Source organism: Barbus barbus (assembly GCF_936440315.1).
Source record: "Barbus barbus genome assembly, chromosome: 24".
In the NCBI taxonomy this organism is placed as follows: Eukaryota; Metazoa; Chordata; class Actinopteri; order Cypriniformes; family Cyprinidae; genus Barbus; species Barbus barbus.
In genome coordinates, this window is record NC_136752.1 from 5,114,843 (window position 1) to 5,141,867 (window position 27,025).

At 38.1% G+C, this 27,025-nt stretch overlaps 1 protein-coding gene across 1 annotated transcript in view; it reads left to right on the forward strand.

Moving 5' to 3' along the window:
- The window catches only part of traf3ip2a (TRAF3 interacting protein 2a), a 61,820-nt gene continuing 34,795 nt past the window's right edge, over window positions 1-27,025 (forward strand). The window contains exons 1-2 of the mRNA XM_079374852.1: window positions 1-69; window positions 355-411. Of these exons, the coding sequence (XP_079230978.1) occupies window positions 396-411 (16 nt within the window). The 5' untranslated portion in view covers window positions 1-69; window positions 355-395. The remainder of the gene's footprint in view (window positions 70-354; window positions 412-27,025) is intronic.

Genomic DNA, 27,025 nt, shown 5'->3' on the forward strand with positions numbered 1-27,025 from the left:
TTCCTGAACAAAGCGAAAGCAGGTGTGCCGCTGCTTACAGCGTTACAGGAAGAGACAGGCTCAGGACAGGTAAGGAGCTGACAAAAACCTGTAAGTAATGCTTACGTTTAAACTTAAAATATTTAATCAATTTAAAGTTTTATGGTTTTAAATTTTGTTTCATGGAACTTTAGATTAGGCTACCGTATATGCTTGCCTTGATGATTGAGAATGTTTCGTAAAGAAAGGTGAACGGTTTCAACTATTGCCTCACACGAGGCCTCATGAACTCTTCTTCTTCTTCTTCATTATCTTTAAACTCCCTATTGTTTCCTCTCTAATTTCCTGAACGTGGTGTTGTGTTATTTTCATCAGAGAGCCTATCGCAATCTGAATTGAGGAATACAGGAAAAGCAATGGAATCATTTCCAGGTAGGTAAAGAAAAGGTTCCAGGTTTTGGGAAAGAAAGGTTAAAGTAGGCTCAATGGTATTATTTAAAAACGTTAATTTTGGTTTCGGCGTGAAATCATGACCTGCATGTAGTGTTTCTCAACTGATTTAGATTTTCTTCAGCACTCGCATTTACATTGGAATTTGCCGACTCATTAGCCTACAGTTGCTACCAAACAGAAGCGTCGCTTAACTTTAGACTTATATGTACTATAATGTTGTCTCCTCTCCATACATACTCTAATAAAATAGGAAATGCTATAATACGATTCTCTCCTTAAATTATTTTTAAAAATACCACTCTTCTTGCCAAATAATAATTAGCTCAACACACAGTAAAAAAGTACAGAAGAATTACACATTTGATCAAAGCTAGAATAATCCCTTATTTTTCATTGTGCAAGAAAGGAAGTCTAAAGAAAAAAATCAAAGCCATTTAATACACCGATTTTTATTTAAATAAATGACTTTGATTTAAATTATGCTTAGAATATTTATTTAAATTCATTGACATTTAAAACCATAGTTGCTTGTATTGTTGATTTTGATTGATATTATGAACAGTAAGTCTTTAGGCCTATACAGTGCACAGCATAAGAGGGAGTACACTCCATCTAAACATAAAGATGTATTTCTATACAGTTTGTGGGAAAATGACAAAATACTAGCAAACTGAAGAATTGAAGATTCAGAGGGGTGCAGTCATTTTTGCTGTGTATAGTATACACGTTTAGTCTATACAACAGTTAAATATGGTCCTCAAATCTAAGTGGATAAGAGGCATTCCAATCATCCGTATCAGCACCAGGACTTTTCACCATTGCTCCATTGTATCGTTCTCCTTCCAGCTTACACAGATGTTTTAGCCCACTCCCTACACTTTGTCAAACCTTGATGCCTGTTTTGTATTCAATACATAATTGCTGCTCTCAAGATACACTATATAGCCAGAAGTATTGGGACACCCCCTTCTAATGAACAGGTTTGACTACTTTAGTAATTTCCATGAGTACAAATCTCAATGGTTTAAACATATAATGATATTCTAGGGAATTGTGTGCTTCTAATTTTATAGCAACAGATTCTAATTCTGTTCTAACATGACAATGCCTCTGTGTATAAGGCAAGGTTCACGAAGAAATTGATTCAGTCAGTGTGAATAGTCATAGTAGTCTCAGTTTAATAGTATAAAAGTAATAGTATAATAATAATAATAATATTCTCAGTAGACACTTTTCACAATTGAGCGTCAACCCCACTTACTTGGTCCTCTCCAATACCTTAGCAAGATCCTGATCATGCTATTCTATTGGTGTCATACACCAATATATCATTCATATATAGACTGAATCAAGCCATTTGAGTGTTTTATTCATCTTGTGTTGGTTAATTTAAATCAAGATTTCTAGAGTGCTTGTGATGCCAAATGGAAAATATTTAAAGGCATATCTGTGTTATGAATGTGGTATGCTCGATACTCTCTGGCTGCAGAGGCATCTTCCAAAGCCCGAGGCAGCATAAAAATATTTAGCAGGGAAGGACATAGCCTTATTTAAAAAATACCTTGCCATTCTGTTTTAGGGGTGGCGCTATGGATGCACAACAGTAGGGTCCGTCACTGGCTCAAAAACCCCATTATTTTCCATCTATTGTAGCTCCTTTTTTTTTTATGCAAAAGTGGCAGTGGAACTCTACATGGTGTGTGCACTGTATACACTTCAGTGCATCTAACTAGTCCCATTGTAAATACTGTTGCTTGGCTTAGCAAATTGTTTATATTTTGGCCACAGACAACATATAGGAACGTGTACACTTTACGATTTCCTTTGTATGTTGTGCTGGCTTGAAATTTCTCCACGCAACCCAGTTGACCACCAGGGTTGCACAATGTAACATTTAACTATAAATCTCTCTCTGGAATTAGCGTACATTATTGTAATCACATTTACATTACATACATTTACATTTAGTCATTTAGCAGATGCTTTTCTCCAAAGCGACTTGCAAATGAGGACAATGGAGCAATCAAAATCAAATAAAACAGCAATGGCACGCAAGTGCTATAACAAGTCTCAGTTAGCTTAAGAAGTACACGTAGCAAGGTTTTTTTTTAAGTTATATTATAAATAAAAAGAAAACAGATATAATAGAAAAAGAATAGAGCATGGTGTTAGTGACCTTTTTGCTTTTGTTGATTGTATAATAATTAAAAGAAGTCAAGTCACTATTATTTGTATAGCGCTTTTAACAATGCAAATTGTGTCAAAGCAGCTTTACATCAGCTGTGTGGCTTTATAGCAGCTTTACAGTATTTAGACGGGGAAATAGTGTGTCGAAATAGTGTCATTCTCCTCTTGTCAGATCAGCAGTTTAAATCTAGGCTAAAGCAGAGTCAGATTGTGCTAAGGACTCATCTGATTCCTATGGTCTTGTCCTGATGGCCATCTAGGTGACAAGGTCTTCACTGGGGATCTGTCTCTGGGGCTCATCTAGTTGTCCTGGTCTCCGCTGACGTTCAGGGCTGTAGAGGTCATCTCTAGGTGCTGATCCACCATCTGATCTGGATACGGACTGGATCCGGGTGGCTGCAGTGACCTCGGAATAAGAAAGAAACAGACTAATATTAGCGTAGATGCCATTCTTCTAACGATGTAACAAGTACATCAGGTGTTTTGGGAAGTGTTCCCGGTTCCGGTTGACCTAATTAATGCAGCCTACCAATCCTTTAACGGATTTGAATTATAGAAATGCGATAGTGTATTATGGTAAGGCAGGTTAAAGAGATGGGTCTTTAATCTAGATTTAAACTGACAGAGTGTGTATGCTTCCCGAACAGTGTTAGGTAGATTGTTCCAGAGTTTGGGCGCTAAAGAGGAAAAGGATCTCCCGCCTGCAGTTGATTTTGATATTCTAGGTTTTATCAAATGGCCAGAGTTTTGAGATCGCAGCAGACATGAAGGACTCAAATACTGAGGTGCCAAACCATTCAGGGCCTTATAGGTAATTAGCAAGATCTTAAAATATATACAATGTTTAATAGGGAACCGGGCTAATATGGTCATACTTCCTGGTTCTAGTAAGAACTCTAGCTGCTGCATTTTGAACCAGCTGGAGTTTGTTTATTAAATTAAGTGTATTGTTTTATTATTATTTGAATGAATATTTCTGCATTTAACATTGAGAGCATAGTTCGTAATTTAGATATATTTTTAAGATCGAAAAATGCAGTTTTACAAATGCTAGAAACATGTTTGTGAAGGAAAGATTGCTATCAAAAAGTATGCCTAAGTTCCTAGCTGATGGCAAAGAACTTACAGAGCAGCCATCAAGTATTAGATAGTGATCTAGGTTATTACATGCAAACGTTTTTGGTCCAATAATTAACACGTCTGTTTTTTTCAGAATTTAGCAGTAAGAAATTGCTAGTCATCCAGTTTTTGATGTCAACTATACATTCCGTTAGTTTTGCAAATTGGTAAGTTTCATCGGGTCGCGAAGAGATATAGAGCGGAGTATCATCAGCATAACAGTGAAAGCTAACACAGTGTTTCCTAATGATATTTCCCAAGGGTATAACATGTAAAGCATGAAAAGTAAGGGGCCAAGTGGTATTCCATACTGCACTTGTGATTGGTATGATACCTCTTCATTAACTGCCATGAATTGATGGCGGCCAGATAAGTACGATTTGAACCATGCCAGTGCACTTTCTCTAATGCCAACATAATTTTCTAGTCTATTTAAAAGAATGCTGTGGTCGATAGTGTCAAACGTGGCGCTAAGATCCAGTAGCACTAATAGAGAGATACAACCACGATCAGATGGTAAAAGCAGGTCGTTTGCAACTCTAATAAGAGCAGTCTCAGTACTATGATATGGTCTAAAACCTGACTGGAAATCCTCTTATATATAATTTTTCTCTAAGAAGGAACATAGTTGTGATGATACTACCTTTTCTAAAATCTTTGACAGAAAAGGGAGATTCGAGATCGGTCTGTAATTAATTAATTCTTTGGGGTCAAGTTGTGTTTTTTTAATGAGAGGCATAATAACAGCCAGTTTGAAGGTTTTTGGGACATATCCTAATGACAATGATGAGTTAATATACATAAGAGGATCTATTACTTCTGGAAGCACCTCTTTTAGGAGCTTAGATGGAACAGGGTCTAACATACAGGTTGTTGGTTTAGATCATTTAACAAGTTTATACAATTCTTAATTTCTAATGGAAGAGAATGAGTGGAATTGTTCAGGGGCTCTATAGCGTACTATCTGATGCGATACAGTGGCTGACAGCTGCATGGTTACAATTTTATCTCTAATAGTAGTCCATAAAGTCATTACTACTGTGCTACTGGGTAATGTCTGCACCTGCTGATGTTATATTTTTTGTTAATTTAGCCACTGTATTTAATAAATACTTGGGGTTGTGCTTGTTTTCTTCTAAAACAAAGTTCTTTGCTTTCTACTGCGCTCCATTTTCTAGGCTGCTCTCGTTAGGTTGTCAATGTGCTCATTATACCACGGTGTTGGACTATTTTCCTTAATCTTCCTTTTAAAAAAAGAAAAGGAATAGATAGAATAGAGAAGCCAGTGTTAGTAAAAAAAAAAACTTAAAAAAATATTGCAAACTAACAACTAAATCTGACATGAACTATCCTATAAATATGCTCAGATAGCATAAACAATTTCAGGTAGGACAATCAATTAAAGCTTAAATACTGTTAAATACTGTCCAATAAACTGAGCCAGCAGTATCACTTAGACATAAAGGCAGTTTCTAAAGGCAGACATAAAGGCAGCTGTGTACACGCATGCAGCGTGTATTTGGGCTTTTGTGTGTAGGAGTGCAAATAATTTTTTACTTTTTTTTTTTCTCTTTGTTTGAGACTATAGTCCTTGTTTTCTGAAATAGAGGAATAGTGTCAGTGTAACACGGGGCGAACGAGATGAGGTGTGCGGCTCCATTTGCAAGCTTTATTAGACAGAGACGTGGTCAAAAACACAGGCAGGGTCGAAACACCAGCAAACAGGTATGGCACAGCAAAACACAAGAACAGTCCAGTGAACAGAAGCGGTTGATCAGTGGCGAATGTGATCCAGGGAGCAAAACAAAGAGAGATAATCCAGGTACACGATAATAGTCCAGGCAGGTGCAAACAGAGTCCATACGACAAGACGAGAGAGAGAGCGATCCAAGGAAGACTATAAACTTCAGGGCAGGCAGAGATGAGACAAGAAATGAGATACACAGGCTAGGATCAAGACACGAATGACAATAAATAGGATAAACTAAGGCTACGTCCACACGAAGCCAGATTTCTCCCTATCCGATCTTTTTTTTTGCCTCAAATTCCGTAAACACGGAGTCGTCTCAGGAAATATCTGTGTCCACACGGCCTATACGGTAAAACATTTATGCGTATACAGAGAAACGCGTCTTTGTGTGGACGGGGCCTAAATTTAAAACTCAAAAATCCCGGAATGTAGCTATCACTAGGAGAGCGCTAAACGCTAAACAATACTCGGCAGTTTGAGAAGGACCTGAGTGGGTGTAATGCTGCGTTCATGCCATATCGTAATTACCGTAATTCCGAGATGACAACACCTGATGTTCAACTTGGTGCTGTTCAGGACTGAGGATTATCGGTTTCTATACCAACAGTCAACAAAATGAACCTGCCTGAAAGAATGTTGAGAACAACAACAAAATAATAACCGTATGAACACTTACATTTTATTATAGTACATTATAGTATCTATATATATGCATATATTTTCCTCTTTCTTTAGAAACCACCAGTATTTTTCTCTAGTTACGCGTGAGGTGCAACGGTCACGTGGTATAAGCAGGGTACAAGCCATAGCTTTCAGAAAGCTCCCAGTTCAAGTTGGTATTGTATGAATGCACCTTAATATAGTGTGTGTGTGTGATTGGTTACAGCTGTATGCAATCAGTGCAATGGCTGATGGGAAATGCAGTCCAGAGGTGCAACAGTCTGTGTAGTGTGAGTCAATATGATGGAAGGGCGACCTCTGGTGGTAATTGGGTGGAATACATGAACCGGATTCGTGACGGTCAGCCCAGCAGGCACACAACGTCATATGACGTTAATATTAGGTTGGATTTAGGTCGCGACGTCAGGTGACCAAAATTCAATGTCAAGCCAACGTCTAATGACAACGTTTATTTGACGTCCAAGACCGACGTCAATTGACGTTGATATTTAGTTGTTTTCAGGTTGTGTTGGGAAGTAACCAAAATCCAACGTCGAGCCAACGTCTAAAGCCAACGTCATATTGACGTCAAATACTGATATACAGTCGTCGGGTATGGCAACCAAAACCCAACGTCGCCTAGACGTCATAATGGTAACGTCCACACAACGTCAGATTCTAACATCATTTGACGTTGTTTTTAGGTTGTGGCATTTAACTAACCAAAATCCAACGTCGAGCCAACGTCTAAAGCCAACGTCATATTGACGTCAAATACTGATATACAGTGGTCAGGTATGGCAACCAAAACCCAACGTCGACTAGACGTCATAATGGTAACGTCCACACAACGTCAGATTCTAACATCATTTGACGTTGTTTTTAGGTTGTGGAATTAACTAACCAAAATCCAACGTCGAGCCAACGTCTAAAGCCAACGTCATATTGACGTCAAATACTGATATACAGTCGTCGGGTATGGCAACCAAAACCCAACGTCGCCTAGACGTCGTAATGGTAACGTCCACACAACGTCAGATTCTAACATCATTTGACGTTGTTTTTAGGTTGTGGAATTAACTAACCAAAATCCAACGTCGAGCCAACGTCTAAAGCCAACGTCATATTGACGTCAAATACTGATATACAGTCGTCGGGTATGGCAACCAAAACCCAACGTCGCCTAGACGTTGTAATGGTAACGTCCACACAACGTCAGATTCTAACATCATTTGACGTTGTTTTTAGGTTGTGGCATTAACTAACCAAAATCCAACGTCGAGTCAACGTCTTAAGCCAACGTCATATTGACGTCAAATACTGATATACAGTCGTCGGGTATGGCAACCAAAACCCAACGTCGTCTAGACGTCATAATGGTAACGTCCACACAACGTCAGATTCTAACATCATTTGACGTTGTTTTTAGGTTGTGGCATTAACTAACCAAAATCCAACGTCGAGCCAACGTCTAAAGCCAACGTCATATTGACGTCAAATACTGATATACAGTGGTCAGGTATGGCAACCAAAACCCAACGTCGCCTAGACGTCATAATGGTAACGTCCACACAACGTCAGATTCTAACATCATTTGACGTTGTTTTTAGGTTGTGGCATTAACTAACCAAAATCCAACGTCGAGCCAACGTCTTAAGCCAACGTCATATTGACGTCAAATACTGATATACAGTCGTCGGGTATGGCAACCAAAACCCAACGTCGCCTAGACGTCATAATGGTAACGTCCACACAACGTCAGATTCTAACATCATTTGACGTTGTTTTTAGGTTGTGGCATTAACTAACCAAAATCCAACGTCGAGCCAACGTCTTAAGCCAACGTTATATTGACGTCAAATACTGATATACAGTCGTCGGGTATGGCAACCAAAACCCAACGTCGACTAGACGTCATAATGGTAACGTCCACACAACGTCAGATTCTAACATCATTTGACGTTGTTTTTAGGTTGTGGCATTAACTAACCAAAATCCAACGTCGAGCCAACGTCTAAAGCCAACGTCATATTGACGTCAAATACTGATATACAGTGGTCGGGTATGGCAACCAAAACCCAACGTCGACTAGGCGTCATAATGGTAACGTCCACACAACGTCAGATTCTAACATCATTTGACGTTGTTTTTAGGTTGTGACATTAACTAACCAAAATCCAACGTCTAAAGCCAACGTCATATTGACGTCAAATACTGATATACAGTGGTCAGGTATGGCAACCAAAACCCAACGTCGCCTAGACGTCCTAATGGTAACGTCCACTCAACGTCAGATTCTAACATCATTTGACGTTGTTTTTAGGTTGTGGCATTAACTAACCAAAATCCAACGTCGAGCCAACGTCTTAAGCCAACGTCATATTGACGTCAAATACTGATATACAGTCGTCGGGTATGGCAACCAAAACCCAACGTCGCCTAGACGTCATAATGGTAACGTCCACACAACGTCAGATGCTAACATCATTTGACGTTGTTTTTAGGTTGTGGCATTAAATAACCAAAATCCAACGTCGAGCCAACGTCTAAAGCCAACGTCATATTGACGTCAAATACTGATATACAGTGGTCAGGTATGGCAACCAAAACCCAACGTCGACTAGACGTCATAATGGTAACGTCCACACAACGTCAGATTCTAACATCATTTGACGTTGATCTTCAGTTGTTTTTACGTTGTGGCATTAACTAACCAAAATCCAACGTCAAGCCAACGTCTTAAGCCAACGTCATATTGACGTCAAATACTGATATACAGTCGTCAGGTATGGCAACCAAAACCCAACGTCTTCTAGACGTCATAATGGTAACGTCCACACAACGTCAGATTCTAACATCATTTGACGTTGTTTTTAGGTTGTGGCATTAACTAACCAAAATCCAACGTCGAGCCAATGTCTTAAGCCAACGTCATATTGACGTCAAATACTGATATACAGTCGTCAGGTATGGCAACCAAAACCCAACGTCTCCTAGACGTCATAATGGTAACGTCCACACAACGTCAGATTCTAACATCATTTGACGTTGTTTTTAGGTTGTGGCATTAACTAACCAAAATCCAACGTCGAGCCAATGTCTTAAGCCAACGTCATATTGACGTCAAATACTGATATACAGTCGTCAGGTATGGCAACCAAAACCCAACGTCTCCTAGACGTCATAATGGTAACGTCCACACAACGTCAGATTCTAACATCATTTGACGTTGTTTTTAGGTTGTGGCATTAACTAACCAAAATCCAACGTCGAGCCAATGTCTTAAGCCAACGTCATATTGACGTCAAATACTGATATACAGTCGTCAGGTATGGCAACCAAAACCCAACGTCTCCTAGACGTCATAATGGTAACGTCCACACAACGTCAGATTCTAACATCATTTGACGTTGTTTTTAGGTTGTGGCATTAACTAACCAAAATCCAACGTCGAGCCAACGTCTTAAGCCAACGTCATATTGACGTCAAATACTGATATACAGTCGTCGGGTATGGCAACCAAAACCCAACGTCGCCTAGACGTCATAATGGTAACGTCCACACAACGTCAGATTCTAACATCATTTCACGTTGTTTTTAGGTTGTGGCATTAACTAACCAAAATCCAACGTCGCGCCAACTTCATATTGACGTCAAATACTGATATACAGTTGTCAGGTATGGCAACCAAAACCCAACGTCGCCTAGACATCATAATGGTAACGTCCACACAACATCAGATTCTAACATCATTTGACTTTGTTTTTAGGTTGTTACCATATTGACATCAAATACTGATATACAGTCGTAAGGTATGGCATCCAAAACCCAACGTCACCTAGACGTCATAATGGTAACGTCCACACAACGTCAGATTCTAACATCATTTGACGTTGTTTTTAGGTTGTGGCATTAACTAACCAAATTCCAACGTCGAGCCAATGTCTTAAGCCAACGTCATATTGACGTCAAATACTGAGATACAATCGTCGGGTATGGCAACCAAAACCCAACGTCGCCTAGACGTCATAATGGTAACGTCCACACAACGTCAGATTCTAACATCATTTGACGTTGTTTTTAGGTTGTGGCATTAACTAACCAAAATCCAACGTCGAGCCAACGTCTTAAGCCAACGTCATATTGACGTCAAATACTGATATACAGTCGTCGGGTATGGCAACCAAAACCCAACGTCGCCTAGACGTCATAATGGTAACGTCCACACAACGTCAGATTCTAACATCATTTGACGTTGTTTTTAGGTTGTGGCATTAACTAACCAAATTCCAACGTCGAGCCAATGTCTTAAGCCAACGTCATATTGACGTCAAATACTGAGATACAGTCGTCGGGTATGGCAACCAAAACCCAACGTCGACTAGACGTCATAATGGTAACGTCCACACAACGTCAAATTATAACATCGTTTGACATTGATCTATAGTTAGTATTAGGTTGTGGCATAAAATAACCAAAATCCAACGTCAAGCCAACATCTTAAGCCACGTTCATATTGACGTCAAATACTCATATACAGTCGTCAGGTATGGCAACCAAAACCCAACGTCTCCTAGACGTCATATTGGTAATGCCCACTCAGTGTCAAACTCTAACATCATTAGACGTTGGTCTTTTGTTATTTTTAGGTTGCGGTATTAACTAACTAAAATCCAAAGTCGAGTCAACGTCTCAAGCCAACGTCATATTCATGTCAGTTACTGACATTCAGTTGTTAGGTATGGCGACCAAAACCCAACGTCACGTAGATGTTATAATGGTAATGTACACACAACGTCAAATTCTTACATCATTAGACGTTGATCTTTTGTTAGGTTTAGGTTGTGGCATTAACAAACCAAAATCCAACGTCGAGCCAACATCTTAAGCCGATGTCATATTGACGTCAAATACTGATATAGTCATGAGGTAAAAAAAATAAATAAAAATTTCACAAGAGAACTGTACATTTAATGCTGTTTTTACAGTATTTTTCTGTTATTTTAAATTATTAGCAAAATTCTTTAGAACAACTTCTATAAATTAACAAATGTTATTTTAAGTAGCTATAATGTTATTAATCACAAATTATAGTAGTTCTCATTTTTTAAGACAGGAAAATGGTTGTATTATTTATACTCAATTTTTTTCTGTTGTCTTAAATTGCATATAAATTAATGTAAATTCATACAAATAATCTGTAATATGTAGCTCATTAAAGGTTTATGTCCATAGCTGTTTAGCATTTTTCTTTGTAATTTTAAAGCACATCATATCAGTTTTATATTTAGGTGTTTTTACATTTAAACTCTGCAATTCTGAACACAAATATAGCTGACTTATTTCATTACATCAAAATATGCATAGTCTGTTTTTTAAAGCTGCACTACTCTCCAGGTTGAAACTTTCATGCCTCTGCTCACACACCATCTGATCCAAATAGCTTTGCAATGGAAATTGTGAACAGAGAAAAGTATGCATAATCTTTAAAAGCTCAAACAAAAACAAACAAAAAAACATTGACTTCACAAACACGTCATACATACATCGAAAAATATTGGTATGCTATCTGATCAGAGTATGCATTTGTTATTTGTGTGAGAGAAACCCTATACCTACTGAGAAATTTGAAATGAGAAAAAAACAAGAGCATAGAGAAAAGGGTCTGAGAGGACTGGAATGCATACATTCCATGCAATGTGTAGAAAACATACATTCAAATATGGAAAATGTAGAATCCTCAATTTGTCAAATGTGCATGTCTGCGTTATGGAAACACCTTGCTGTGAGGTGACTGCATAAACACGGAGTCATTTGCTGTTGCAAGCAATACAGTGATGAAATGAATAAGAGTACATTCATTATCAAAGGCCTCAATTATTGTTGAATTAGTCGCACATCAACATTTACAGTTTACATTTTCCCATACCACGAATGCTGTAACAGCATTGCCACTGCAGTCAACAGTGTAATCTGTAGACAAATGTTGCAATTATGACAGTGTTTGTAGTAAGTGTTACTGTGGACAAAGGAATAAACCTAAACCAACAGGTGGTGTAACACTTACAGCAAAGGGTCAGATATAGAAAATGCCACAGTTGTAGGCACAGCTGCATTTAGGCATAAGAGTTATACAGTTGAGGCAAGGGATTTGTTAAAGTTCAAAAGGGTCATCATTGGTCATGTGAATGTAACTGTAATTTACAAGTATAGCCAGACATGTAAACACCTTCTCTGTACTCCTAAACCTAACCCTATTTTAACTATAAATTCATATGGAAATTATAGGTGAATAGTGAATGGCACAGATGTACCTGACCCTGGTTTTGAGCATAAGTGAAAACACAATTTTACCAATTACTTACATGTAACAGCCTAAAAAATAAAAATCAATACATATTTGCTATCTTTTGTTTAAAACATTTTTTTTTCTACAGTTACAACGTTGTTTGACGTCTCTATGTTGCTTTGTTCGTGATTGGTTAATCTGAATGTCATCCAGGAATCTGACCAATGACAGCAGGGCACGCCTCCTCCCGCTCAGATTTGAATATTGAGCTCAGTCGTTACAGCAGCTCTGTTTATCTGCAGTCCTGCTCCGTTCAGTGCTCTAGGAATGGCTTTCACATGATTGTCGCATATCTGAGTTATTATTTTGACCGATTTTGAGTTATGCGGTGTCGATTGAGAACACAGACACAATGGCTATGGACACATAATGGAAACACAGAAGGTAAGTACCTCTTATAAATGTTTTTTTGTTACTGTTAAAGTGATATGATAATCGCGATGACAAAATCTGTTACTGTGTTTTGTTATTATGTTTTAATACTGTCCAGATAAGGCTGTGTGACGATGTCTTGGGCGTGATTAAAAGTGACTCGTTGTTGTTGTTTTTATATTGCGAAATGTAAATATATCCGCGTAGCGTTAGTACTACAAGTTCTGGAGGTTTATGTAATAGATACATACACATGAATGACAGAATAAATAGCGGGAGCTTGACCTTAATATGAGTTAAGTACTGAAGGCCGCCTTTTGCTGATCTTATTTTTAATAACAGAATGAAATAGTAAAAATAACGATATTGTTATTTTATTGTAAAATAAAATGTCTCACTCTGGAACATGAACAACTGACATGTGTTCAACAGAGAGATCATGAAAGCACCTGAAGAATACTATGTAAACCATGCTTTCGGATCCAACTTACTGCTAGCTGCTAAGTGTTTGTATAAAGCTGGTGAGTAGCCAAACTTTCTGTAAGCCTGTCTGTCTCTGTCTCTGTCAGTAAGTCAACAATTACTATTGTTTTATTAAACCTGTTAAATATTTGTGTGCGTGTGTGTTTTCCCTCTCATGGTCCAGAGGTTTTGGGATTGAAAATCTTCTGCCATATGATCTTCTGTAAAAGTGAGTATTCATAATACTTTAATGATCATGTGCCGTTATATGTGCTGAAATGTGAACATGGGCAAAGCAGGCAAACTCTGCACCAAGGCACCACTCTGATTCAAACTTAATTCTTGAGTTTAGCTCACTCAAAATCAAAACTCCCTCATCATTTTCTAACCCTCATGTCTTTTTTAATCTTCTTTTGTGTTCCACAGAAAAAAAAAGTCAGTTATGCAGGTTGGAAAAGACATAAGTGAGTAAATGATGACATCATTTTCATCATATCCACCTTATTCTTCACATAAAAATGGCCCATTTATAGATTTTATGGGTCTTGCTTCCAGATATTTTTACTTTTTTAGCTGTACAGAACTGCTCGTTTAGGTGCTTGATATTGCAAATTGGTTTGTCATACCATATTATTTTAGTGTATTATCTTAATTATGAACACACTGGTTTGTAATACAAACAGTTTTACTATTTACTGCATGTTGTTATTGTTATTTAAGGCTAATGAACTTGAAGTCTCGCCCATAGGCTTACTTCTGCGTTTAGGAATAAGGTGGATGAAGTATGAAGATACTTGAGTAATTTAATGATCTCCTCAAGTACATTTGTTAGACATCACCGACGTGTGATAGAAAAGCAGTGTAAACAGATTAATAATTTTATTAGTTAAAAATATACAGGTATTAGCATTTTAGCAATTGATAAAAATATTATATTTATTTTTTTAGTGTACTAATTGCCATTTTTTTTACATCTGGGAAAAGTTGTTATTTGTTGCGAATACTCATTTCTTTATTTGTATTTCCTGTAGCTCAAATAGTAGAGCATGGCGCTAGCAACGCCAAGATCATGGGTTCGATTCCCAGGGAAAGCAAGAGCTGATAAAATGTAGAAACTGTAACTTGAATGCAGTGTAAGCCGCTTTGGATAAAAGCGTCTGCTAAATGTAAATGTATTTATAATTACAAGTAGGGTTAACTTGTAACTTGCTCAAGGGTACCTCAAGCCCTGTTTACACTAGTGGGTTTCCTGCCAGGACTGAGACTCGAACCCATGACCTTCAGGCTACGAGTCTGCCTCTCTAACCATTAGGTCACAGCTAAATAATTAAATTAGTCAGAATATCTCAATGTCAAATGTTGTTTAAAGAAAAGGTACATAAATGGAATCCTCCTTTTTAAGGACTTTTCAATAAATCTGTCGTCTTTTTTTTTTTTTTGTATTTTTTTTTTTTATTTAACCCCCAGATGCAGCAAGGATCCAGCTGATTACTTCAGATTTGGAGGACTGCTCTTTATCTACTGTGTCTGTCACTTCTGGTGCAGAATCATGGACCTTTATTTGTATGTTTTGATTTTACTTTTTATTACACTTGTGTAGCTAGTATTCAGGATTAAAATACAATGTAATTTTTTTCCACATATATTATCAGAGCTATATTGGAGCCCAAAAGGGTCAATCGAATATTGATAAAAACACTATAAACCTGATTGGGATAATACAAGCTAAAGTACAGTTCCCTGCACAATCTTTTTCAAAGAAAAAAATTATGATACTAACCCTAATTTTTTCAATTGCTTCTCAAGAATTCCTCTTCAGGAAATTTGTTTACACAAATTTACATCTGAATAATGAAACAGTTTTAAAGAGATACTCCACCCCAAAATGAAAATTTTGTCATTAATCAATTACCACCATGTCGTTCCAAACCCATAAAAGCTTTGTTCGTCTTCTGAACACAATTTAAGATATTTTGGATGAAAACCGGGAGGCTTGTCAATGTCCCATTGACTGCCAAGTACATTACACAGTCAAGATCCAGAAAAGTATGAAACACATCGCCAGAATACTCCGTCTGCCATCAGTGGTTCAATCATTATGTTATGAAGCGACAAGAATACTGTTTGTGTCAACGTAGCGCCATTTTGGAGATTACGCCCTGGACACAAAATGTGTACACTCTTCTGTATCAGCCTCGACACAGGGATGCGTCTTCTGCGTTGATTTATGCTTTGATTTGAACGCAAACAGCGCATCCCTGTGTCAAGGCTGATACAGAAGAGTGTATGTGTTTTGCGTCCAGGGCATAATCTCCAAAATGGCGCTGTGCTGATGCAGAGGAGACGTTACGGTGCCTAATTGTTGAATAAAGTCATTATTTTTGTTGTATTTCTATATAAAAAGTATTCTCATCGCTTCATAACATTACATAACATATTCTGACAATGTGTTTCATACTTTTCTGGACCTTGACAGTGTAATTTACTTGGCAGTCAATGGGACAGACAGAAGCCTCCCGGGTTTCATCCAAAATATCTTAAATTGTGTTCCGAAGATGAATGAAGCTTTTACAGGCTTGGAACGACATGGGGGTAAGTGATTAATGACAATTTTCATTTTGGGGTGGAGTATCCCTTTAAGCCTGGAATACACTACACGACTTTTAAAAATCTGAACAGATTTTTAAATCACCAGGCATCATACACTTACCGATTTTGTAAATAATGACAAAGGAAAACTGGGCATCATATATAATTAGGCCTGGAATACACTACACGTTTTTTGTCCTGATTTTCTGCCAATTTACAGTCTGGAGAAGTTGACACTAGTTGCCGAAAGTCAGAGCCAATCTGCAGATTTGATAGTTGACCGATTCAACAGAAAATCGCATAGTGTATGATAGTCACAGACTCCGGTTTTTTAGCTTCAGACTCAGATTCTATCCAGTTGGAGGATATCAAAAATGTTTGATATTTTCAGCCGATTTTAGAACGTATATTGTTTCCATTTGTCACGCGTCTCCAAGGCTCATGTTTCTGAGTGAGTTTGTTGTGCTCGGAACAACTTTAAAGTCTGGTAGTGTATGATCCTCGGTCATGTAGTGTATGATGCCCAGTTTTCCTTTGTCACGATTTACAAAGTCAGTATACAGCCAGGTCCATAAATATTGGGACATCGACACAATTCTAACATTTTTGGCTCTATACACCACCACAATGGATTTCAAATGAAACGAACAAGATGTGCTTTAACTGCAGACTGTCAGCTTTAATTTGAGGGTATTTACATCCAAATCAGGTGAACGGTGTAGGAATTACAACAGTTTGCATATGTGCCTCCCACTTGTTAAGGGACCAAAAGTAATGGGACAGAATAATAATCAAATCAAACTTTCACTTTTTAATACTTGGTTGCAAATCCTTTGCAGTCAATTACAGCCTGAAGTCTGGAACGCATAGACATCACCAGACGCTGGGTTTCATCCCTGGTGATGCTCTGCCAGGCCTCTACTGCAACCGTCTTCAGTTCCTGCTTGTTCAGTTTTGTCTTCAGCAAGTGAAATGCATGCTCAATCGGATTCAGGTCAGGTGATTGACTTGGCCATTGCATAACAGTCCACTTCTTTCCCTTCAAAAACTCTTTGGTTGCTTTTGCTTTGCTTTGGGTCATTGTCCATCTGCACAGTGAAGCGCCGTCCAGTGAGTTCTGAAGCATTTGGCTGAATATGAGCAGATAATATTGCCCGAAACACTTCAGAATTCATCCTGCTGCTTTTGTCAGCAGTCACATCATCAATAAATACAAGAGAACCAGTTCCACTGGCAGCCATACATGCCACGCCATGACACTACCACCACCATGCTTCACTGATGAGGTGGTATGCTTAGGATCATGAGCAGTTCCTTTCCTTCTCCATAGTCTTCTCTTCCCATCTCTCTGGTACAAGTTGATCTTGGTCTCATCTGTACATAGGATGTTGTTCCAGAACTGTGAAGGCTTTTTTAGATGTCGTTTGGCAAACTCTAATTTGGCCTTCCTGTTTTTGAGGCTCACCAATGGTTTACATCTTGTGGTGAACCCTCTGTATTCACTCTGGTGAAGTCTTCTCTTGATGGTTGACTTTGACACACATACACCTACCTCCTGGAGAGTGTTCTTGATCTGGCCAACTGTTGTGAAGGGTGTTTTCTTCACCAGGGAAAGAATTCTTCGGTCATCCACCACAGTTGTTTTCCGTGGTCTTCCGGGTCTTTTGGTGTTGCTGAGCTCACCGGTGCGTTCCTTCTTTTTAAGAATGTTCCAAACAGTTGTTTTGGCCACGCCTAATGTTTTTGCTATCTCTCTGATGGGTTTGTTTTGTTTTTTCAGCCTAATGATGGCTTGCTTCACTGATAGTGACAGCTCTTTGGATCTCATCTTGACAGTTGACAGCAACAGATTCCAAATGCAAATAGCACACTTGAAATTAACTCTGGACATTTTATCTGCTCATTGTAATTGGGATAGTGAGGGAGTAACACACACCTGGCCATGGAACAGCTGAGAAGCCTATTGTCCCATTACTTTTGGTCCCTTAACAAGTGGGAGGCACATATGCAAACTGTTGTAATTCCTACACCGTTCACCTGATTTGGATGTAAATACCCTCAAATTAAAGCTGACAGTCTGCAGTTAAAGCACATCTTGTTCGTTTCATTTGAAATCCATTGTGGTGGTGTATAGAGCCGAAAATGTTAGAATTGTGTCGATGTCCCAATATTTAAGGACCCTGAATGTATGTATGATGCATAGTGTTTTAAAAATCTGTTCAGATTTGAAAAGTCATGTAGTGTAATCCCGCCTTTAGAATTAATAGTCGTTTGAAACTTGTAGATATTTTGTATTTCTTGTGCTGAGAATATTTAATTCAACTCATTAACTTCTCCTCAAACTGTTCTGTTAATTGGTACAGTATTTTAAATGTTGAAATGTATTTGAAATGTATTTCCTTTCAAATTTGCACTGTTTTACTTCAAAAACTGAATGATTGCATTTTCAGTTTTGTACAGTATATGTAGAGACTTTGTATTTTGTCTTTCAAAATAAAACTTTTAATTTACAATTGTCAGCATCCTTTAACACTATAATTTTTTGTTTTTTAATAACCTGTAAAATAAGAAGTGTTTCTCTGTAGAACGTTTAGACTAGTATTTTACTTTTAGCACTTTATTGAATGCGTTTGATCATAATAATCTAGGAAAATCTGTGAAAGGACAGTGTTCCTCTGTACACGGTTTAGTGATATCACTTTATTTAATTGGTCAGTAAAAAATCCATAAAATAAAGAAACGGTCAAATGACTGGCAGTAACGGTTGCCAAACATAAAACTGAAGTAAATAAAAAATGGGACAAACCACGCTCATATTGATGTAATGTGGAATACCATTCATTTGCCTTAAATATGGGATGATTCTATGTTAATGTCAAGCCTTGTTTGCAAATTTGTGCTAATATTGCCAACTTACAAAATAATGACAGACTGCTGATGTTACTGAACTCATAGTGTGAAATATCCAAAAACATTGCTTTTGGTACCATATAAGAGTCATAATTTGCTCAGTCAGTTGTTTGTTCTCTCACTTTTGTGTACATACAACAGACCCAAGTAAATGTTTGAAATTGTGCAATATCAGTTTTGTCTTCAGAAGATAAAAGCATAGCAATTTGGGTGGGCCCATGATCTTCCATTTAGCACCACAGTAGAACCAATGTGACATCTACATTAGATATGACAAACCTAACACAAACTATAACAAGCGGTTCATAATGTGTTATGTATAATTAATTATTTGGACATTTAACTCCTCTTCCTTTTGTATTCACAGGTTGATAACAAATGTGGTAATGGCCAGTTTCGATAGGGATGTAATGCAATGTTTGTCCACTGTTGGAGGCTGACAAAAATCAGGTTGACATCAGAATTTAATGTAAGATTGACGTCAACCTCTAATGTTGGATAGATGTTGCATTTTTCATTCTGACGTCAATCTGACGTTGGGTTCTGACATCAATCTGACGTTGGGTTCTGACGTCAACCTGATTTTCATTTTCAACCAAAATACAACGTCTGTCCAACGTTGGGTTCTGACGTCAATCTGACGTTGGGTTCTGACGTCAACCCGATTTTCATTTTCAACCAAAATACAACGTATGTCCAACGTCGGAGATTGACGTCAATCTGACGTTGGGTTTAGACGTCAACCCGATTTTCATTTTCAACCAAAATACAACGTCTGTCCAACGTTGGGTTCTGACGTCAATGTGACGTTGGGTTCTGACGTCAACCCGATTTTCATTTTCAACCAAAATACAACGTCTGTCCAACGTTGGGTTCTGACGTTGGGTTCTGACGTTGGGTTCTGACGTCAACCCGATTTTCATTTTCAACCAAAATACAACGTCTGTCCAACGTTGGGTTCTGACGTCAATCTGACGTTGGGTTCTGACGTCAACCCGATTTTCATTTTCAACCAAAATACAACGTCTGTCCAACGTTGGGTTCTGACGTTGGGTTCTGACGTTGGGTTCTGACGTCAACCCGATTTTCATTTTCAACCAAAATACAACGTCTGTCCAACGTCGGAGATTGACGTCAATCTGACGTTGGGTTCTGACGTCAACCCGATTTTCATTTTCAACCAAAATACAACGTCTGTCCAACGTCGGAGATTGACGTCAATCTGACGTTGGGTTCTGACATCAATCTGACGTTGGGTTCTGACGTCAACCTGATTTTAATTTTCAACCAAAATACAACGTCTGTCCAACGTTGGGTTCTGACGTCAATCTGACGTTGGGTTCTGACGTCAATCTGACGTTGGGTTCTGACGTCAATCTGACGTTGGGTTCTGACGTCAATCTGACGTTGGGTTCTGACATCAATCTGACGTTGGGTTCTGACGTCAACCCGATTTTCATTTTCAACCAAAATACAACGTCTGTCCAACGTCGGAGATTGACGTCAATCTGACGTTGGGTTCTGACATCAGTCTGACGTTGGATTCTGACGTCAACCCGATTTTCATTTTCAACCAAAATACAACGTCGGAGATTGACGTCAATCTGACGTTGGGTTCTGACATCAACCTGACGTTGGGTTCTGACGTCAACCCGATTTTCATTTTCAACCAAAATGCAACGTCTGTCCAACGTTGGAGATTGACGTCAATCTGACGTCAACCCGATTTTCATTTTCAACCAAAATACAACGTCTGTCCAACGTTGGAGATTGACGTCAATCTGACGTTGGGTTCTGACATCATTCTGACGTTGGGTTCTGACGTCAATATGACGTTGGGTTCTGACGTCAACCCGATTTTCATTTTCAACCAAAATGCAACGTCTGTCCAACGTCGGAGATTGACGTCAATCTGAAGTTGGGTTCTGACGTCAATATGACGTTGGGTTCTGACGTCAACCCGATTTTCATTTTCAACCAAAATACAACGTCTGTCCAACGTCGGAGATTGACGTCAATCTGACGTTGGGTTCTGACGTCAACCCGATTTTCATTTTCAACCAAAATACAACGTCTGTCCAACGTCGGAGATTGACGTCAATCTGACGTTGGGTTCTGACGTCAATCTGACGTTGGTTTCTGACGTCAATCTGACGTTGGTTTCTGACGTCAATCTGACGTTGGGTTCTGACGTCAATCTGACGTTGCGTTCTGACGTCAACCCGATTTTCACTTTCAACCAAAATACAACGTCTCTCCGACGTTGGGGTCCAACGTCAATCTGACGTCATATTGACGTCCGGTGCCTGCTGGGAGACTCCGGGTCTCAGTATTTTCTATCATTCTTTGGGTTTATGGACCCAAATATAATTGGTGTAGGATTCATGTTTTATTAACATTTTGTTTTGGCAAACCAAAATGGCAAACTGGCAGTAATGCAAAAGCAAACTCGCAAGAGGAAACTCAATGGTGTGCAATTCAAATGGTTTTATAAAATCAAGGTATTAAAGGCAGAATATTACTTTTCCACTTGGTTGAAGACAGTATGGGGATTAAACCAGTTACGGCTGTGCAATTAATGGAATTCAATCATCATGCGCAATTGCGCATCCAGTCAGTAAAACATGTTTCTTGATTAGTAGTAAATCGCCATCACCTGCTTTCAGACGGAGCAGCATTTACTACACAGAGCCGTAGTTCACTGACAAGCTAATCAAGAAATTGGCTTTACTGACGAGATGTCATGATAATCGAATACGATTAATTGCACAGCCCTAAAACAAATGTATTTGTGGAATTGAGGAACACTGCTGTTTTCAAACGGTGAGAAGTCCCGGCTGCTAATTCTTGTGAAATATCAGATCTTCTGGAAGGTCAGATTTGAGGACCAGAACTAACTGTTGTATAAATTAATGTAAATATATTGTATAAATATAATGACCTATATATATATATATATATATATATATATATATATATATATATTAGTGGGGATTTCTTTGAGACTGCAAGGGAAGCTCGGCTTCTCCTATAATGTCAAAAAATTAATGGTCAAATATGTACTATTGTGTTAACATTTTATTGATTTAAAAATGCGTTAGAACACGTTCATCTCAGAGACGAGTTCGTTCAGAATCAGCTACATATAGCAGGTGACTCGATTTCCTTCTCATAGATTCCTGTAGCGTCAGTGTATTTGCCTGTTGAAGCCTAGCGTCCATTGACTTCTATGGGGCTGCTTTGAACAGTTTTTTTCAGTGCTTCAAAACTAGACGGTCATTGGATAAATGCTGCGATTATGGCCCGTCCCCGGACGCTCAGCGTCTCTGGGGGTGAATGGAGGAGTGGGCGGGGCTGGACTCCGGGCTTCTGCGTGATGATTGGAGGGTTTGTCGAAAGACTGCATCTCCTTTTGATTGACAGCGATTGTGTCCTATAAGAAGTCGCTGATGCTGAAGCTATTCGAGCCAGTTTTGCCAACTTAGCAACTTTTCAGACCTCCCTAGCGACCTTTTTCCCCAAAAGTGACTAGCGACAAATCTAGCGACTTCTTTGACAAACCGTAGCGAGTCTCTGTGATCGCTGGTACTGCCGCAACGGCGCGAGGTCAGCGCGCACGCACCTCTTTCTCTGTTCAGTGAGCGGCTGAGAGGAGCAGCGCGTTCAGTTCAAATAGATATTATGTTGCTTCTCTAATTTTACATGCAAATATAACCGAAATCACAGCACAGGAATTGTCTTGTCTTATCTTGTGTGTATTATTTGATTTCATCAGACGACGGCTCGACTATAAATTAGGACTTTTGTGCAGACTAACTTCTTGGGAGGGAGAGCTGGTTATGTCTATTCTTAAAGGGCTGCGTTTCAGTCACTATTTCATATTTATCCCGTTGACTGACAACATAAACAGTAAAATATATAAAGGAAAACAGTTTTATTGATAATTTGGCTGCATTAAAATCAGAGGTGGGTAGTAACGAGTTACATTTACTTCGTTACATTTACTTGAGTAAATTTTTTGGGTAACTAATACTTTTAGAGTATATTTTAAAATGGGTACTTTTACTCTTACTCAAGTATATTTTTAGAGAAAAAAACGGTACTTTTACTTCGTTACTGTGGGCGACTCTCCTCTCGTTACTGTATCTTAATGCAATACAAGTTAAAAATGCTTCAGTTTATTCCAAACGCGCCGTCTACTTTTCTCTGGGCAATGAACGATGCCCGTTCGCGAATGATTCATTCTTTTGAGTCGATTCTGTTTAAAGGCTTTATCAAACCAGTGAATCGGTTCGTGAATCCGTTTGAATGATTTGTTCAGTTCCCTTCAGTCTCTGAAGCGGTTCTCACTCAGATAACAGAGAGTTTATGAACATCAAGAGCGCTGAAGACGTGGCTTTGGATCTACAGTCAGTTGAAAGCAAATCTGCAAAGGCTTGTTTGCTAGAGCTATATGAAGATCTTTTATTAGATGAACACCGCGTGTGCTGTCTACTGTTCCACAGGTATAGGCCACGATACCACTATGACATTACCAGTTTGTTGTACATGTACCTTACATTAAATACAATGTATAATTTATACATTAAATATGCTGTCACAGAGTATAAAATGAACACTCGCGTAACTCGCGTTAGCTCTGCGCAGCGGCGCGCGGCCTGTTCCAGACACAATTAATATTCATATTTTTACAATATTTACCCTTGCAAAAATATAGGCTACATTTGTTTACATTTTGCAGAACAGAAGATCCGTCAATATGCATTTGTTTCGTTCTGTTCAGAGCAGTCATGTGAGGTGTTTTCAGAGGTTTCGGTGTCAGAGGTTATAGGATAATACATAATTAATTTACTTTAAAATATAATTTAATTCAGTGATGCAAATCAGAATTTTCATCAGCTGTTACTCCAGTTTTCAGAGTCATATGATCCTTCAGAAAGCATTATAATATATCGATTTATTACCAGTGTTGGAAACAGTTTTGCTGCTTAATATTTTTTGGAACCTGTGACATTTTGTTCAGTATTCTTTGATGAATAGAAAGCTAAAAAGAGCAGCACTGATAATAAATCAACATGATTCTGATCTGCATCACTGAAATAAATTACATTAAAAAATATATATATATATATATATATTTTGAATGGCTGTGTGTGTGTGTGTGTATACACATTACATAAATGTAATCTATATATCTAAATAAAAATAGACTATATTCAGTACCTATATGATCCAAAGTAACTAACTACTTGAGTAGTTTTTTTATCCAATACTTTTTTACTCTTACTCAAGTAACTATTCAGACGATTACTTTTACTTTTACTTGAGTAAATATTTCTAGAAGTACTTTTACTTTTACTTGAGTACAGTTTTTGGGTACTCTACCCACCTCTGATTAAAATACAGTATGAGCACAGAGAGACAAACAAATGTAAAAGGCAATATGACGCGATGACGTAATGAATATGCTAATGCGCATGACGTCATCTGGCGACATTTAGCGACTTTTCAAACTGGCTTCAGCTACTTTCCATCGAAAGAAGTTGGCAACACTGATTCGAGCTCAGTCACATAGTGGACTTTGCAAGTGTAGTCAAAAGACAAGCTGCTGCAACCTATTTCTTCATATTTGCTTGGCGAAATTGCTGGCCAATTTTCATTATACGTTTCACACAATTATACACCACATTCCTTGTTTCAGTTTAACCTAATTCCCACATTTCCTCCATCGAGTTTAATGTTTTTTTAGATCGTTTGTTCATTCATTCATTCATACAGTAGGCCAGGCGGTGAACTAGCCAGCTAGCAAACTGCACACGATGGCAGAATTTACATATAAATAAATGGACAATTTTTATGATGTAGGCCGAAAATGAGCTTCCCCTCTTTGAAAGACCAGCAGCCGCCACTGATATATATATATATATATATATATATAGGTCAATATATGATATAGTATGTGTGCTTCTTTAATTTAGTCTGTTTCTAACAATATATCATAGTTTGTTTGGATACACATCCTTTGAACTTATTAACAAATGATAAGGGATGGTTATATGGTTAGCTGCATTACAATTGTTTGTGCCTGCTTTCTGTGACACTATCAGAACAGACATGTGACTAGGGATGTAATGATTCACTCAACACATGATGCGATACAATTCACAATACTGATTTCACGATGCAATTTTCTCACATTTTTTAACAGTGAGATTTAAGAAAAATTTATAAATTAAAAGGTGTCCTTTTATTTTTATCAGACAAAATGCTGCATATTTCTTTGTGAAACTGAAATATCAAAAAACTAATCTAAATTAAATTTTTAAAACAAATCCCATATCAAATAAATAAAACTAATAAAATAATTATCTTCAAATAAACAAAATAAGGCATTGCCTGTGATCTTGTAATGAGGAGTTGGGATCCATGTGCAGCTTTATTAAAAAACACTCAGAGTACAACCGGGAACGTTCAGTCAACAGTGTCAGGGGTATCCAAAGTAAAGTAATAGCATTGTCACTGAACAGGCAGATGGTCAGGGCAGGTGACAAACAGAGCAGGTAGACAATAATCCAAACAGTCAGGGTCACAAAGGCAGGCGGCAGAGAATCAAACAAGGCAAATCAATGAAAGATCATACACGAGAAAACCATACACAGGGAAGAACACTCAGAAATGTCAGCCACGGCAAAACAAGACTTCGCAATGAGTGAGAAACGGAGAATTGAATTGTATTATTTAGAAATTTGAAGCAAAAACAGAATGGTCTGACTTTAGCTTTGTGTAACTGTACTTCGTAAAGCTATAACTACTTCACAAATTCACACTTACATATAATAAATAGAATAAAGCGTAACCATATTTGGCATGCTGTCCGAGGGGAGGGCTCCGAGCTCAGAATTTTTGGCCTGAACCCAGAGTAGGACAGGTTAGGACAGGAATAGTTGTAAGTGTGGAGAAGGGGTGGTGGAGGGATGCTGGAAAGCTGTCAATGAACAGAGGTAAGACTGCTGTGTATATATCTTATCCTCTTATCTTGTTAACTGGGTTGATTACTGATTGTGCTCTTCTTGTGTTAATTAGGTTAATTGTCTGAACGTGCTCCTCCTGAAATTTGTTAATAAAACATCATTACATAAAACAAAACAAAAACAGCAGACACTCTCTGGCAACACATGGTGCTTATGGAACAGCAGCAATATAGTGTTTCCTTGATTACAGCTGTAACCAAAGCAGTACTGTGCTTATAAATACTATTGTCTGAAAACAGTCAGTTCCCTTCAGAGATGCATTCATATAAACCCCACCCCCAACAGTATCATGATTCGCCACATTTTTGTATTGATTTTCTACCAGCTCGGGATACATAGTTACATCCTTACATGTGACCTATTTTTTAGACAAGGATGCCACCAGTTGAGAACCACTATACAGCAGTAGTACTTCTATTAAAGGGATAGTTCACCCAAAAATGAAAATTTTATGTTTATCTGCTTACCCCAAGGGCATCCAAGATGTAGGTGACTTTGTTTCTATCAACCATTTTTTCAGTTTGTTTTACAACGTCAGCAATAGTTGAACCCTCTTGGTGGGTCAATTAAACATGTTGAATCAGTGTTTGGCAGTCGATGAGAGAGATTACCCTTACTGGATGATCAGAAGTCTTTTACACAGATTTAATCCACCAAATAATTATTCACAGACATTTAAAAATATATCAATATTAACTGTACTTTCTGTAATAATTGTATCTCAACCCTGCGTTATAACATTGATGCTATGAGAATGTTAATGTTTACATCGCTATACTGAAGCAATGCTTAACCAATGCTTAACCAAAAAGGTTGTGAATTACTGTATCCCTGTACTGATAGGGGCAGCAGAAAATAAGCAATAGGCTACATCTTTATTTTCCACATTAGTATATCATCGTTGATATGAATACTGGGGAAAACTAAATGATTGAACAAACTGGTTGTGTTCTTCAGTAGAACACAAACGAAGATTTTTAACTCAAACCGTTGCGGTCTGTCAGTCATATCATGTCAGTCAATGGTACTCACGGCTTTGAGAGAAAACAAAACATACACAGACACAACCACATTAAACTCTGCGACTCGTGACAATACATTGAGGTCTAAAGACACAAAACGATTGGTCTGTGTCCGTAAAGACACTAATCGTGTCTGTAACAA